Raw genomic sequence first — 14,627 nt, forward strand, 5'->3', positions numbered from 1 at the left:
GCTAACATCATACTCTAGCTATATATGTTAGATCCAGTGAGAAAAAAAACTAGAAAATTGTACAACACAAAAATACAGAGTGTTTCATTTCGCAGTGGTATACTTCACATTCTGCAATCTGATGCAAAAATATTCCGGTGAATATTTTAGTGTTTGAATAATAAAAGGTTCTTGTTAGATCTTGAGCTCAAGATGTACATAAAACTTTGAACATATAAGGAGGTTATGCAAAAAAACTTAAGGTAGCCCATAATTTTTTTTTAGATAAGTAAAAAAATCGCAATGGTTTTTCTTCCTACAACCTTTCTGCTCACTAATATATACGGTTTATGAAATTTATTGCCATATACGACTTCTCCAACAGCAGCCTGAAATTTCCAGAACTTTGAAGCCTTGACTGAAGCAGACCTGAAGCGATTAAAACCAACTGACAAAGGAAAAGTAGTAACAATAAGCATCAAAATTTGAGGTTTCTATGATATCAAATTATTGCTTCCAGCAATTCTCACATTTTCCAACAATCATTTTTTAATATACTTTCACCTTATATAAATCATTTTATACACATTTAGAATCACTGGCAGATCTATATTGCAACCCAAGGGTGCACGTTTGGGTGGGAGACGACCCATGACAATGTGCTACCAGCCTACCACTACTAAAAATAAATAAATAAATAAAATTGGCCGGTAACATATTATACAAAAACTGTAAAATTTAATACTGCCTTTATAATTGACACCTGAGTGTTTATTAAAAAATTTCATCTATTGGCTGATTTTCTAATCAATATTTTTTTGATTTTAGATTATTAAATGACATGATATGTGCTACCCCTAATACAAAATCCTGGATCTGCCACTGTTATAATATGGTGTTCACAAAATAACAATTAGATATCAATTGTGTATAATTTGTACGGTTATAAATTTCGTGTAAAATGTTTCATCAATATTTTATAATGATGTGTATTGGTATGCCTTTCTAAAAGTTGTGGTTTTTTTTATTTTTTTTTTATTAATAAATCTTAAACAAAAAAAAAGAGCCAAGAAGTGTTGGAGCAATACAAGTAAGATGTCCAAACCTAGTCAAATTCGTTTTTGGCTGGTCATTCAACACCTTTGATGGATCTGATCTCATTTGCTGAGTCTGCGAGTGCTTTGAGGCCCTGAAGATGAAAAACAAAAAGACATCATTAATATGTCAGCAATGCTCTTCATTGAAATTTTGTCTAGCACCAAGAAAAACAAATAATTGAACCATGACAGAATTAATTACTAAAAGTGCACAAAACAACAATATAACTTTTCCAAGGAGTTAAGAATAGATGCTAAACATAAATTTATACATGTCAACAGTATATATTGCAAGAAAATGGCTTCCAAGCTACCACGCAGACAAAAGTTGGAGAATAGAGAGACAATTTTAGAAATCATCTTCATTGAGATCTTTGGGAGGTTAGGATTGAACCTGGAGGCCAAGAGCATTTGAAGATGGGAGCTGAGCACGCATTTTGCCAAGTTTCAGTTGTTCCTGAGAGACATCAGTCAAGTAGCATGTCAATGACTCATATATCACATTGACTTTGGCAATTCTTACACGAGACAATCTCATAAGAAGTTAGTTGGCATAACATATTTCAAAGCACAACTGTATGCAACTATGTATTTCAGGTGAATTCTAATAATATAGGATGATACATTTCTTAAGATGACTTTCAGCAATTAATCAATCGGTCTTGCACAAATACTAAGATTTACTGTCTATATATAATACTTCGTATAAAACTAGTCCATTCAATACATAGCTTCTCATGAAGAAATTAGCTTGTCAGATAGAAGTCACACAAACGTGGCATCACACAATATCTCATCTTATTGCTCATTCAACTACTAAACCTGCCCAACTCAAAAGCTCCTTATCCCTTTGCCAGTTTGCCTCACAAGTACGCAATAAAAGGCTACTCAGTACAACAAAGTCTAGCAGTGCAACAGATATTTGATTCCATTTCTATAATTTATATCTAGCCCACAAATAGAACAGAAGCATCTTCAGCAACAAGTTACAACAAGCAGAGATACCAATGGTAATTGCCATGTAGACTTATTTATCAACCTGGCAAAAAGTAGGTTGTATGAACTCTAGAAACGTACCTGAAAGTTTTGAGAAAGCCCTGGCGCCTTTGAAGTCTTCCCATCAACAAAGTTGACCAAGTAATCCACACCCATAAGTGTAAGCGTCTGTAGAGACACAAATTTCACTACTTAGAATGAATATGCATAACTAAAACCATCCAAATTCCAGCATATGCAATGTAAACCATGTTGAAGTTTACTAGATTGCTCACTGGTTCGAGGCTTCTGGGAAGATGTCCAAACCCAAAATTAAACTATGAAAACCTTAATTATTTAAAATTTTCTTACTAAAGCTAAAATAATATTTTGAAGCGAACAAAAAAGGTCAAATGAAACACCATACCTGTTTCTCTTCGAATAAACCCATCTTGTCATCCTGCCAAAAGTACCAATGAAAATAAAGAATATAGACTTATTAATTAAGCTTATAGATGAAGAAGTAAAAGCAGATAAGGATTTCACTTCATGCATCAACAACTTTTTACAAGAACACATAGAAATTATTGCTGAAGAAAAATCAATTTTCAAACTAAATTCGAATAGCACTAATTGATATAAGAAGCATCAGGTCTAACAGAAATCATTGCTTCAGATGACAAATACTGTAGGTTAATTGCAGCATCTGCAAACTAACAATTCTTTTAATAATATAAAGGAGATACAAACACAAGGAAGCAGAAGTCCCAAGAGGCCAAAACCCAAGATAAGACTATACAGTTAAATTTGAAGCACAACCAAAATAATCATTGCATGGAATGCATATATCTACAGAAAGGAGATATTCATTGTAACTTCACACATTGTAACACATTAAACATAAATGGAGCATGACAATGAGCAAGAGCTCAGGTTACAAATGAATATTTAGCATCTTACACACATGTAATTGGCATAAGTTATGCCATACAGAAATCAAGCAGGCATGTTGGTGCACCTTATTTTGAAACATGGCTAAGACTGCTCCACACACACACACACACACACACACAGAGCATATATTATACTACGTACATGCTAGCCCACTCACCAAATTGATCAATCAGGGTATATTCGGATAACTTAGGGTCCAAGTTATTTGTAGGACTATAAAACGATCGAGCAAGACTCCAATTTTTTGGTTTATTGGTCAAGGATACTTGTTTTCTAGAAAAAAAAGCATTGTTTCTAGATATATGAAAATGGCTTGAGTTTATCATATTATTCTCAGGATCTCATCTCTTAAATTATGAACTAATTATGGGTCAATATTCATACTTTCAACCAATAATACTAAGCCTATAAAAAATTCTCAATTCACCATTGGGTGGCCCTAACTTGCTTTATTATTTTATTTTTTTTCCCAGCATCATATAGATTTTGGGAATTTCATACATACAAGTCCCTCCAGCTAATAGGGCTTGTTTTGACTTAGAAGATCAAAATTGGCAATGTTTGGTCGTGAATATCTTTAAAAGAATACTAACTCCAGTAACAGAACTATATGTCTATTATTTATTGATTTTTATTTTTATTGAAGAAATTGCTTTCGTAGCATAATATATTAATATTTACAAATATATAATTTACAGACATCAATGGTCAAAATATGGCTTTGAAGGCTGCTGGACAGCAAGGGGTAAAAAAGAAATAACTCAAAAGACTAATTCAAGTTGATGAGGGACTCATAAGTCAAAATCATTATTGCCAACTCCACATGCTAGATAGCATGAATAACTATTTTAACAAAATCGGAATATAGGATTACTCATACAATCAACTCACCAAAATGGAAACTGTCTCCTGCAAGGAATATAGCTGCCTGGTAACTTTGTCAATATCACCACGAGTCTTACAGACCTGATTCAGAGGCAGAAAAACTTAGTAAGTTATTCACATATTTACCATTCCAACACTTAAATAATCACATATCATGAATAATCAATGAAGCCAATACTTCCATTACCGACAGCCGTATCTATTTGATATATCATAGACCAGAATCAAAAGGACAACACTATTCATCTTAAAAATTTATAAATAATCAAGAGCCTTCAGGATCCCAAAAATAATAGTCCAACACTCCACTGCCAAAATAAGAAAGTTTTTGAAGGTCAAACTACATCATGTGACAAAACATTATCCTTTAGAATCTTGTTAAACTTGCTTTAAAAAAATAAAATTACCTACTATGTATTTAAACCATAAGATATTTTGGAGACTGAAAAGGTATATGTTGACTTCTTTTCAGACAGAAGTACAACTTAGTGGATATTATCTCAATGATGGAATTCTTGGGTACAAAAATTTCACCATCTATACTGATAAAAGCCTGACCAGTTGGACTCAATAGGAGGTTGTTTCACATGTTTCAGCCATTTTAACAGATTTCACATCAAGTTTTGAGAAGTTTAAAGTACAAATAAAAATAAGTGCCACAGCCACAGATTATGCACACAAAAAAAGGTCTATTCTGTATGTCATTATTTCCAGAAAATTCCAGGAACAGCTCGACAACATGATCAAATATCAGATACAGCTTTTATTTTAAGAAAAATGGTGACATGTCATGGAATAGAAGATATACACGATACACATGATAATCATAAATAAATTTCCAAAAAGATTCAGAAGACGAAACCACTTAGGGCAATGAATTAACTAACACCAAACACTGGTGAATTGGCAAATACTTTCATCACTCAAAACTAACTTGTAAAAAGAAGTGGAGGACAACTGGCAAAGTAGGCATTGTCAGCCAAATACGAAAAGATTGGAGATTATGATATGCAAAGTAGAACAAGTAGACCTGTAAAAGTAAAGGGGTAAATATCCAAAGTGCACCTGATCATTAATATGTTTTGAGATCTCCCTCTGCTCATCAACTTTCCCATCCAGGTTCTCAATCCTTTGAGTCAAGTGTAACTTTACTTTCTGCAGAATAGAGAAATTCAACACACCCGTTAACAGGGAGGGAAGAGGGGGGGGGGAGGGTGGGATGGCAGAAATAATAAATTTAACACACAACTTAACACAGAACAAAAAGACAGTGAACAAGAAGCAGAAGACATAACAATTAATGAAAGCTACATGATTTGCAAACATAATACTGGTGGATAAAGACAAAAGACCACAAACAACATCAAAGATTGTATTGAAGAAAGTCATTTAATCCATGTTCACATTTTAAGCATAGGAAATTTTGCAACTTACAGCGAGTCTGTCAGTAATATTATCCAGATTTGCTGTCAAATTTGCAACTGCCGTTGCCATATTACGCTTGGTAACATACATAAGATCAGAGAAAGAAAGACCCTGAGAATATACCATGAAAAATGCAATTTTGTCATTGATCAGTTTCCTCATGAGAAGGTAAATATTAAGGGGGACAAGCTGGCTAACAGAAAATTATGCCTACCTTCCACCACATATACCCATAGCCCAAAGCACCCAAGGTTGCAGCCGGAAGAATTAGAGATGAACCATCTGCTTAAATCATAGAATTAACAAAATGCAAATCTAGAGGCACCGACACAAACATATACAAAACAAAGAGCACTGTAAGAGCAACTGATAGTTTAAACTGACATACCAATTCCACCAGACCCATTCACCACAGTGATTTGCCGCGATGAGGTTAAATTCCGAATCTCTTGTGCCAACCGGCGTACCTATATAGGATTCTATGTGAGATTTTATACAAAAACAAACCCTTTGAAACATTCTATGGAAAAATGCATAGCAAAAAGAGTTCTCTCAGCCCTTGTTAGTTTCAAGGTTTGCGATCAAGAAAATTGAAGTTTTGAGGAGGATGAAAATATACACAACTTGGTAATCTACCTTACATAGAGTATACGTTCCCTAAATGATTAAATTCATACAGAAAATGGAAACTTCTTGCTTGTCGGGGGGCAGAGAGGGGGGGGGGGAAGTTTATTTCTTAAACAGACATAGTTCAGCAAATTAAAAAAACTACTTTATATTTACAGCAATTTCTACTTGAAAATGAAGGAGCCTTACTTTAGATTAAACAAACAACATCATCCAATTTAACTGTCCACCTTAACAAATTAACTAAAACGAAAGCAATTTTAATTAATAGATTGTCATACAATAAAAAAAAAAAAAAAACATGACCCACTTCAGCTCTCTAACAAAGACAATGATATTCTTTAACCTGCCCTGACCCATGGGACTATGGAATGTCTCTACTAAATCACAAAGCAATTGATATCTTTAGTTTTGCTCCCTCACTCCACATGAAATCCAAGGAGGCAATAGAAAAAAGGAACTCTAAAAAAGTAACCACCGTAATCTTCCCGCTACATCCAAACTGGTCCTGATGACCTGATCTATTTCAGCCTCTCCTTTTTCAGGTTTTACTCCTTTTCATGCCTAATAACCTCAAAATAAAAATCAATAAGTAAACAAAGCCTGTTTTCCCTAGAATATCGTCATTACTTAATACTAATAGTAATACTTTACTTGCTAACTTCACATGATCGTCTGAGGGAAAAACATATAAATGCTACTCCATTTGCATTTTATATTTTTGGTTGTAATCTATAGGTTGAGGTAATCTTCTCAATTATTTTCAATACGTAAATCACTCAATGAATCAAAACTTTAATCCCATAAGTGGGGTCAGCTACATAAACCAAAAGCGATTATTCTGTATAGTCATCCACAAAAATCTTTCTCTTTCATCCACAAAAATAAAAAAATAAAATAAATAGCACACAAACATATGGGGTTTGTTTGATTAATCTCAATGAGTGCTATAAGAATACCAAATTTTTATAAATGTTACTAATACACAATTAGAGATATTAATGGTCAAAGACATGCATCAACAAACATGAAAAGTTAAACCAAAAACATCAAAAAGAAACAAACGGTGTTTTTAGAGTCCCTTAGCTTTATATCATTAAACCTTTAAACACAAATGTTTTTAACAAATACTGGTCAAATCCAATGTTAAAATCTTGATCTGGATCGCACGATCCTATAATCCAATTTTAGCTAAACGATCTAGACTGGACGTAGAATCTCAACATAGCAGGTAAGGCCATGAGGAACGTACAATCCTATTATTTACTTAGATCATTGATCAGTCAACATTTACAAAATTGATTAGGATCGTCGTCCCGTGTAACTGTTTACTCATATAAATGAACCGAAATGCAACCAATTTTTTTCTCTAAGCTTAATGACAACCCAGCTACATAAACTATAAACTTTGACATTTTTGATGCTTAAAATATGCGTATTTAATCATGTAAAAACAATTTTATTCCTCCATTTTGTCATAATTTTGTATCTGATTTAACAGATTCAATTTTAAATCCCCTCATTATTGGTCAAAACACAGAAAGCCCCCAATTCTATGGGATAACCTTGATCACAACTCCTAGACTAATGCCTATAAGGCTACAATAAACCCACTATTCTATGGGATATCCTTGATTCATCCTGCATACACTGTTATAGTCCACACAGAAGAGCAAACATGCGAAAAACAGGGGAGAACGAGAATATATGAAATCAACGTTCAACAGTTGCAAGAACCAGTCAGGTACATCAATTAATTATGGTAGGTGGTGCTCCTAAATTGTGTACACCTTTTAAATGTGGTGCCCCAAGGTTGTTTCCCATGGTGCACCAATTAGGTGCCTCTGAGCTGTTGTCACCTAACTGCATCTAATTATCCACTCAGCATTTGCCTAAGACTCCCGAAACACTTTTCTAAGGTCACATGAGGCCAGTTCAATCGGAGTCATGATTTGTCTCATTAAGAAGGAAGTGCAAAGCAGAAAACAGAGAAGGAAATTGAAATACTTAGATTATATTAAACGCAGAGTAGTCCTATACTTCTGCTGAATTCCCCCTAACTACACAGATATCTTCATCCCAGAAACAAAATAGTGAACGATAGACAACTCAATTATGGTTCTTCAAATTCAGATTTCGACCATTTCGTGCAGAACTATTAAACTCAATGTATCATACAAAATCTCTCAGGCTCTCAGATTAATCCACTAAACCCTAGTCAAAGAAAAAATCAACCTCTTCGATTTGCAACATCACTCCGATTCAGATTTCTAACTACGGAGTATTTAAAGCTACAAATCTCTCAAAAAAATTCAAAAAAATTGTGCTAAACAAACGACGACTATAAAAAGCATAATTGTATAACAGTTGAATAAGCGAACCTGTGCAGCCATTAGCTCAGAATCAGAATTTGCAGAGTCACCTGAATTCTCCCAATTCTTCACCAAAGCCTGAAGTTAATTAATTCACAATAAATACAATTTCAGCAATTAATAACTCAAACTTGAGCACAAAAATTACCAAAATTCCAAAAAAATAAAATCACAAAAATACCTGAAGCTCGCCAATTATGTCAGCTAATTTTCCGTTTTTGACAAGAACAGTTCCAGTATAGCCTGCAAAAAAAAAGTGTGATCAGTATTAAAATTAAAAACAAAATTGGAGATGAAGGAGAGAGAAAGAGAAGGAGAAGTACCAGCTCCGATAAAGAGGAGGAGTCGAGAAACGCCCATTCCAGCTTGAAGCGCCATTGTAATGGAGGAATTTCGAGATCGACGAGGAACCCTAATTCGTCCGTCGTCGTAAGAAAGAAAGAAGAGGAGGTGGAGTTCAATTAATTACGGAGTACACTTTTTTTTTTTTTCCGGAAGTGATGGATAGATATTAATTACGACTGGATTGTAGCCTTGTAGGTGCTCCACGATGTCGTTTTAATTAATGTTACGAGTATTTTATTTTGTCCACGAGTCACGGCTTTTTTCTTGAGTACTCACGAGCTTTATTCAGCTTAAAATTTAAAGTTTAAAAATTATTATAAAACTCTTTTTTTTTTTTTTTTAAATAAGCTAAAGAAAGTGACCTTTGACTATAGTGGGTCAAACATTAAAAAAGTGTAGAGGAAGGCTGAAAGGGTAAAGAATTCTCAACTCGAAGGCTTGAAATGTCTCTAGTGGCTTAGTGGGGAATGAACCTCAATTGGTGCAATCTTTCAGTGTAGATCAAGCTTAGTTCGATATTATAAAACTCGACTTGATTTTAAGTACGTAGTAGTTGTATTAAAACTTTTTATATGTTACACGTTAGCATATGTATATGTAAATAGGATATATTTTGTATTTTTGTATATTTTGGTGTGCCTTTGTTAGGAGTTTTTGAATAAGATATATTTGTATATTTGGATGTATATCCTTTGTTAAGAGTTTTGACAATTTAGGTTAGGGTTATACTCTATATATATTCTTGTTAAACTAAACTGTTTTCTCTTAATTATTATTGTTGAGTTTAATACAAGACATTGCTAGTTTTATGTTTGTGCTATTATTTATAGCTTCTCATTTCAACAAAAACAAAATTTTTATAGCATCTCACCAATGCTATTCAATATTTTACTCCTACTTGGTAATAGTATAAAAAAATATTATTTCAAGCTTAGTCCCAAGTTCCTTGAGCCAAACTTTGTAGTGTTAGCTAGTGAAATTTTCGAGCCGGGATGAATAGCTCACAAACTAGCTAGGGCTTTAACTAAAAATGGACTTTAACTAAATATTCAAACAGTATTACTTTGGGGGGGGGGGGGGGTGTTTCCAAATGTATTGTGGCATTATCAACTTATATTTGTTTTATGGCTTAGGTTCATTAACTTCAAATTTTTTAATAGAGCAATTTGTAATTGTACGGTATCTCCTTTATTAGTCGATCATACAATCTATGCTTGCTATTTGCCACGTGTCAATTGTTTATATTGATATTTGAACTCATGACTTTGAGTTAATTAAAGTTTAAGTTTTACCACTAATCTAATGACATATCTTCTGTCAATTAAGTCAATACTTGAACACATGACCTTGAGTTAATTAAAGGTTAAGTTTTAACACTACTTTAACGACAAGTCTTATGTCAATTAAGTGAATACTTGAACTCATGACCTTGAGTTAATTAAAGGTTAAGTTTTACCACCAATCTATTAAACAATCTATAATAATGATAACAATAATAGTAATAATAATAATAATAATAATAATAACGCGTTTTTTGTGCGGTTGGTCACATCGTGTGGGCGCTTGCAAAAAAAAAACGGAGTAACCCTGTGACTTCCACTATTTTCATAAGATGTCTCAACAGTAACCCCTACAACACTGATATAGTATCCCCTATATTACTAATTAAGTAACCCCTATAAATTCTCACAGTTTCTAGTATCCCATCTAGCTACCATATGAGCTAAGGTGTTCCCCACTCTCTTTACATGAGAAATAGAAAACGAATCAAAAAACTTAGAAAGAGCTAAAATATCATTAACCATAAGATTAAAAAAAAAAAAAAAAAAAAAAAAAGATAAGCCCGTAGCCTTCTGTTTGACACTCGACACCACCTTCAATGCATCACTTTCGACATGCACCTTCATGTACCCTAGCCTTCTTGCGATGCTTAGACCAACACCATTGCAGCAACTTTCGCATCTTCAACAGACCACCCTTTCCTTCCCCTTCTTACTGCAACCGCAAGGATGCTCCCACCATCATCTCTAAGTATCACCCCCCATTTGAACATCATTGCCCACCATAGCGTCACAATTAATTTTTGTAACACCCGAAATTGGACATTGCCATGAATTACTACTGGCAGGAGCAACCCGAATCACGTGAGGATGAACTTTTGCAGCATAGGCATTATAATCCTGGACTAAAGTGGACATACCTATAGCAACTGCCACTGGATCAAAGGGATCATTATCAAAAATTGCTTTGTTTCTGCAGTGCCACGCTGCCAGCACAGAGCTGCCATGGTAGTCAGTTCCTCCTTTTATACCCTTTCACCCAACCATAGAAACCTTATAGTGAAGCTTTCACAAGGGGCTTGATCGATTAACTCCCTGAAGTTGCTATTTGCCTATATATTCTTCGCAGCAGAACACTTAGCTTAAACACGGCATGGATGATAGACTCATCACCATTCCCACAAATTGCACAAGTTTTGTCCTCAAGCACATGGCGGTAAACAAGTCTTTCACGAACCGCAAGGAAGCCCTTGCAAGCTCTCCAAAAGAAATGACGGAGCTTTGGCGGTGCATTCAAGTTCCATATTAGCTTCCACACCCTATCCCAAGTATCCCCACTATCAAAGTAACCACCATTTTTGCTCAGCCAATAACCCGAACGAACACTATATTCATCATTTTTATTCGGCCACTAAAACATGGTATCACAAGGACACCATTGTGACAAAGGGATTGACAGAACAAATGGTCGTTCTCCCACAATAAAAGTATTATTTACCGCTTCCACATTCCAGGAATTGCAAGTATGGTCGATCAAGTCAATTACTCTTAAGTCCATATTGCTGTCAACCGAAGGTGTAGGAACCAAGGACGAAGTGTTGCTGGCATCCAAGCATCTCTCCATACACTAATCGCACTTCCGTTACCCACTCTCCACTTCAATCCATCAAGAAGTAAAGCTTTAGCACCCCACATACTCCTCCAAGCATAACTAGGATCAACACCCACGTTTGCCTCTAATACATCACAATTCTTATAATACTTCGCTTTAAGAACTGTGTGCAAAAGAGACCCTGTATTATGATGAAGGCGCCAAAACTGTTTTGCAAGTAAAGCTTGGTTAAAGCAACGAAGGTCTCGGAAGCCCATTCCTCCCTTGCCCTTAGGTTGACATAACAGGTCCCATCTTTGCCAATGCATTTTTCGAGTAGTGTCATTAGAGCCCCACCAAAATCTTGCAAGAAGAGAATGAAATTCATCGATCAAAGTGTCTGGAATTTTGAAAATACTCATCATATAAGTCGGAATGGCTTGAGCCACAACTTTGTAAGTATCTCCTTGGCCTTCCCCGGTCTAGATAACAATTTCTCCTTCTACCCTTGTAGTTTCTTCCACAACCTCTCCTTAAGCCCGGCAAAAATCACCTTTTTCGATCTGTCGATAATAGTAGGAAGCCCCAAATATTTTTCATGTCTTTCCACTTCTTGTACTCCTAAAATCTCAATACTTTCCTCCCTTCGAACAATACTTACTTTCTTGCTAAAAGTGACCTCGGTCTTGCTTAGATTGACTTTCTGACCCAATGCCCTCTCATACTTGCTGATAATGTCGGCTATAATGGAGCATTCTTGCACATTGGCTCTAGCAAAAAGAATATTGTTATCGGCAAAAAATAAATGTGAGACTCGTGGAGCCCCCCTACATATCCTCGCGCCATGAATGAGATTATTTGTAGCTGCTTTGTTCAACAAGTTCGGAAAAGCATCAGCACAAAGCAAAAACAAATACGGAGAAATAGGATCACCTTGCCTCAATCCTCTCATCGGAGTGACAGAACCTGAAATGTGCCATTATTCTTAAAAGAAAAATTAACACTCTCAAGACAATCCATAATTCTACCAATCCACACCCCGAAAAATCCCATTTTCTCCATCACCTTCTGATTAGGGGATTTTTATCCACCAAGCGCCGTTTGACAAGTGGACCAACCAGGTTCCGCCACGCGTCCTCCACGGACCACTTAAGACACGCCACGTGTCCACCCATGCCAAATGGGACAACCGGCCATCAAGGCCCATTTCAGTCTAGAAGCCCGATCGGCCCTAGGTTTACCTTAAACCTAGAGAGTTGCACGCTTCCCAAGGCTATAAATACTCGATTAATCCTCATTAATCGAGGGACCGAATAATTTACGGAACACATTAATAACCGGCTGATCTCGCTAGCAAAGCAGATTACCTACATTAAATACTCTCACCTAGAGAGACCTTATTACTTTAATTTCTGTATTAATTACTCCTTAATCAGGTACTAACTTGACCGTTGGAGGCGGAGCTCTCAGGAGTCTCCGTTATTTTGCAGGTACAGGCGTCCGGTTCCAGTCTCGGAATTGTAACTCTCCCGCAGGACATCAGAAAACCCCGAAACATTTGGCGCCGTCTGTGGGGAGAGTACTTCAGAGATGGCATCCAAGTCTGTACCGACCCCAGAAGAGAGGCGTCCCCTAGACGACCCTCAAGTTCAGTCGGACCATGATACCGAAAGTGAATTTGAAGTTGAAACTCATACAGCTCCAGACGGGACCCTAAGGGCCCGCCGTACCCGTCATACTGAAATAAGGGAACGGGGGTATCTTCAAACAGGAAGCGAGCCAGCAGGCGCACCGCTTGCTCGGCAACAGCCGACTGATGGGTCTGCTCCCATCACAAGGAACGAACTCATGACCTTCATGAGGGGATTCAAGGGAGAGATCCAAGAGTTGATCAACAAAAAACCGCCTGCTTCAGTCAAAGAGCAGGCGGCCAAAAAACCTTCCACTTCACTGAAGAGGAAGCCAGTTCAAGGGCGAGAGGCGACTCCCCATCCTAAATCTAAGAAGCGGGAGCCGTCTGCTCTTGATTTCACAAAACTCCGTTATCCTACGGGAAATAGGAAACCGGTTCGTCATATTCAGGCGGACGGGTCAAAGCAAACGTTCACAGATGCTCGGCACCTGCTAGAGCAGAAGAGGAGTGACCGATTATCAGAGTCGGCTTCTACTTCAAATTTTCAGGACAGTTTGCGAAATGCCTCGATGAGGCCAACTCAGTCGTACCATGAGAGTCAGTCAGGCGGCACCTCCCGACAGTCTGGCTTTCATAGTGCGCAGGCGGTACCAAATTTGCCATTTGTGCCGCAACAACAATATTTTATGCAGCCACCTCCATTTGGTGGACCTGCAGCAAAAAACGTCCAACCTATGGACTGGCAGCTACGGCTGCTTAGACTTGGTGAACAGCCGTCGGCCTTCTCCAAGGAAATTACTGAAGCCGCTCAGCCGGCCAAAGTAAAAAATGTTTTAGTAGGCGCCTATGATGGCACTACTAACCCGGAAGACCATCTGATGGCATTCACCAACCTGATGTACCTTCAAGGGTTGGATGATCCCACTTGGTGCAAGTGTTTCCCAGCAACTCTCAAGGGAATTGCACAGCAATGGTTCGGCAACCTGCCGACTGGTTGTGTAAACAGTTTCAGGACGCTTGCTTACTTATTTGCCTCCAACTTTGCAATGAACATCCCTGCGAAGAAAACGACCCTTGATTTGGGAACAATTCAGCAGGGTGAAAAGGAGGGGCTTCGTTCCTACATCAGGCGGTTCAACCTGATGAGAATACAGATTCAAGGGTTACCGGATGAGGTAGCTTATACTGACTTTTTTAGAGGTCTCAAAGACGGGTCTACCTTCAAATTTGATTTAGTTCGAAAAAGGGTGGCGACTCTTCAAGAGGCCTTGATTGAAGCAGAAGCCTATATACAGGCGACTGATCTGTGTACAATGAAACAGTCGGACGGGAAGAGGTTCGACAATAGAGAAGGACGACAGAAACAGTCGTCCAACAAAGATGAAAAAAGAAAAGGGGTCTGGGCGGCTGATTCCTCTAAACAGCCGGCCAAGAAGAAAAAGGAATTCAAACCATACTCCCCAA

At 37.0% G+C, this 14,627-nt stretch overlaps 1 protein-coding gene across 1 annotated transcript; it reads right to left on the reverse strand.

Moving 5' to 3' along the window:
• Positions 1 to 78: 78 nt before the first annotated feature.
• On the reverse strand, positions 79 to 8,827 carry LOC110712062. The gene is made up of 13 exons (XM_021890488.1): positions 8,638 to 8,827; positions 8,496 to 8,557; positions 8,324 to 8,392; positions 5,704 to 5,782; positions 5,530 to 5,597; positions 5,325 to 5,426; positions 4,956 to 5,045; positions 3,897 to 3,971; positions 2,479 to 2,511; positions 2,154 to 2,240; positions 1,471 to 1,533; positions 1,085 to 1,168; positions 79 to 427 (listed from the first exon to the last, which is right to left on the reverse strand). The coding sequence occupies exons 1-12, from the start codon at positions 8,690 to 8,692 to the stop codon at positions 1,109 to 1,111; spliced, it is 843 nt and encodes a 280-aa protein (XP_021746180.1). The 5' UTR covers positions 8,693 to 8,827; the 3' UTR covers positions 79 to 427; positions 1,085 to 1,108.
• Positions 8,828 to 14,627: the final 5,800 nt, after the last annotated feature.

Source organism: Chenopodium quinoa, unplaced genomic scaffold (genome assembly GCF_001683475.1).
Source record: "Chenopodium quinoa cultivar QQ74 unplaced genomic scaffold, ASM168347v1, whole genome shotgun sequence".
NCBI classification, from domain to species: Eukaryota; Viridiplantae; Streptophyta; class Magnoliopsida; order Caryophyllales; family Amaranthaceae; genus Chenopodium; species Chenopodium quinoa.

Coding starts and splice junctions, on each gene's coding strand:
- LOC110712062 (XM_021890488.1), bottom strand. CDS start 8,692: ATGGCGCTTCAAGCTGGAATGGGCGTTTCTCGACTCCTCCTCTTTATC. Junction 8,558..8,637: donor CCTCCTCTTTATCGGAGCTG/GTACTTCTCCTT, acceptor TTTTTTTTGCAG/GCTATACTGGAACTGTTCTT. Junction 1,534..2,153: donor GGCTTTCTCAAAACTTTCAG/GTACGTTTCTAG, acceptor GATGTCTCTCAG/GAACAACTGAAACTTGGCAA.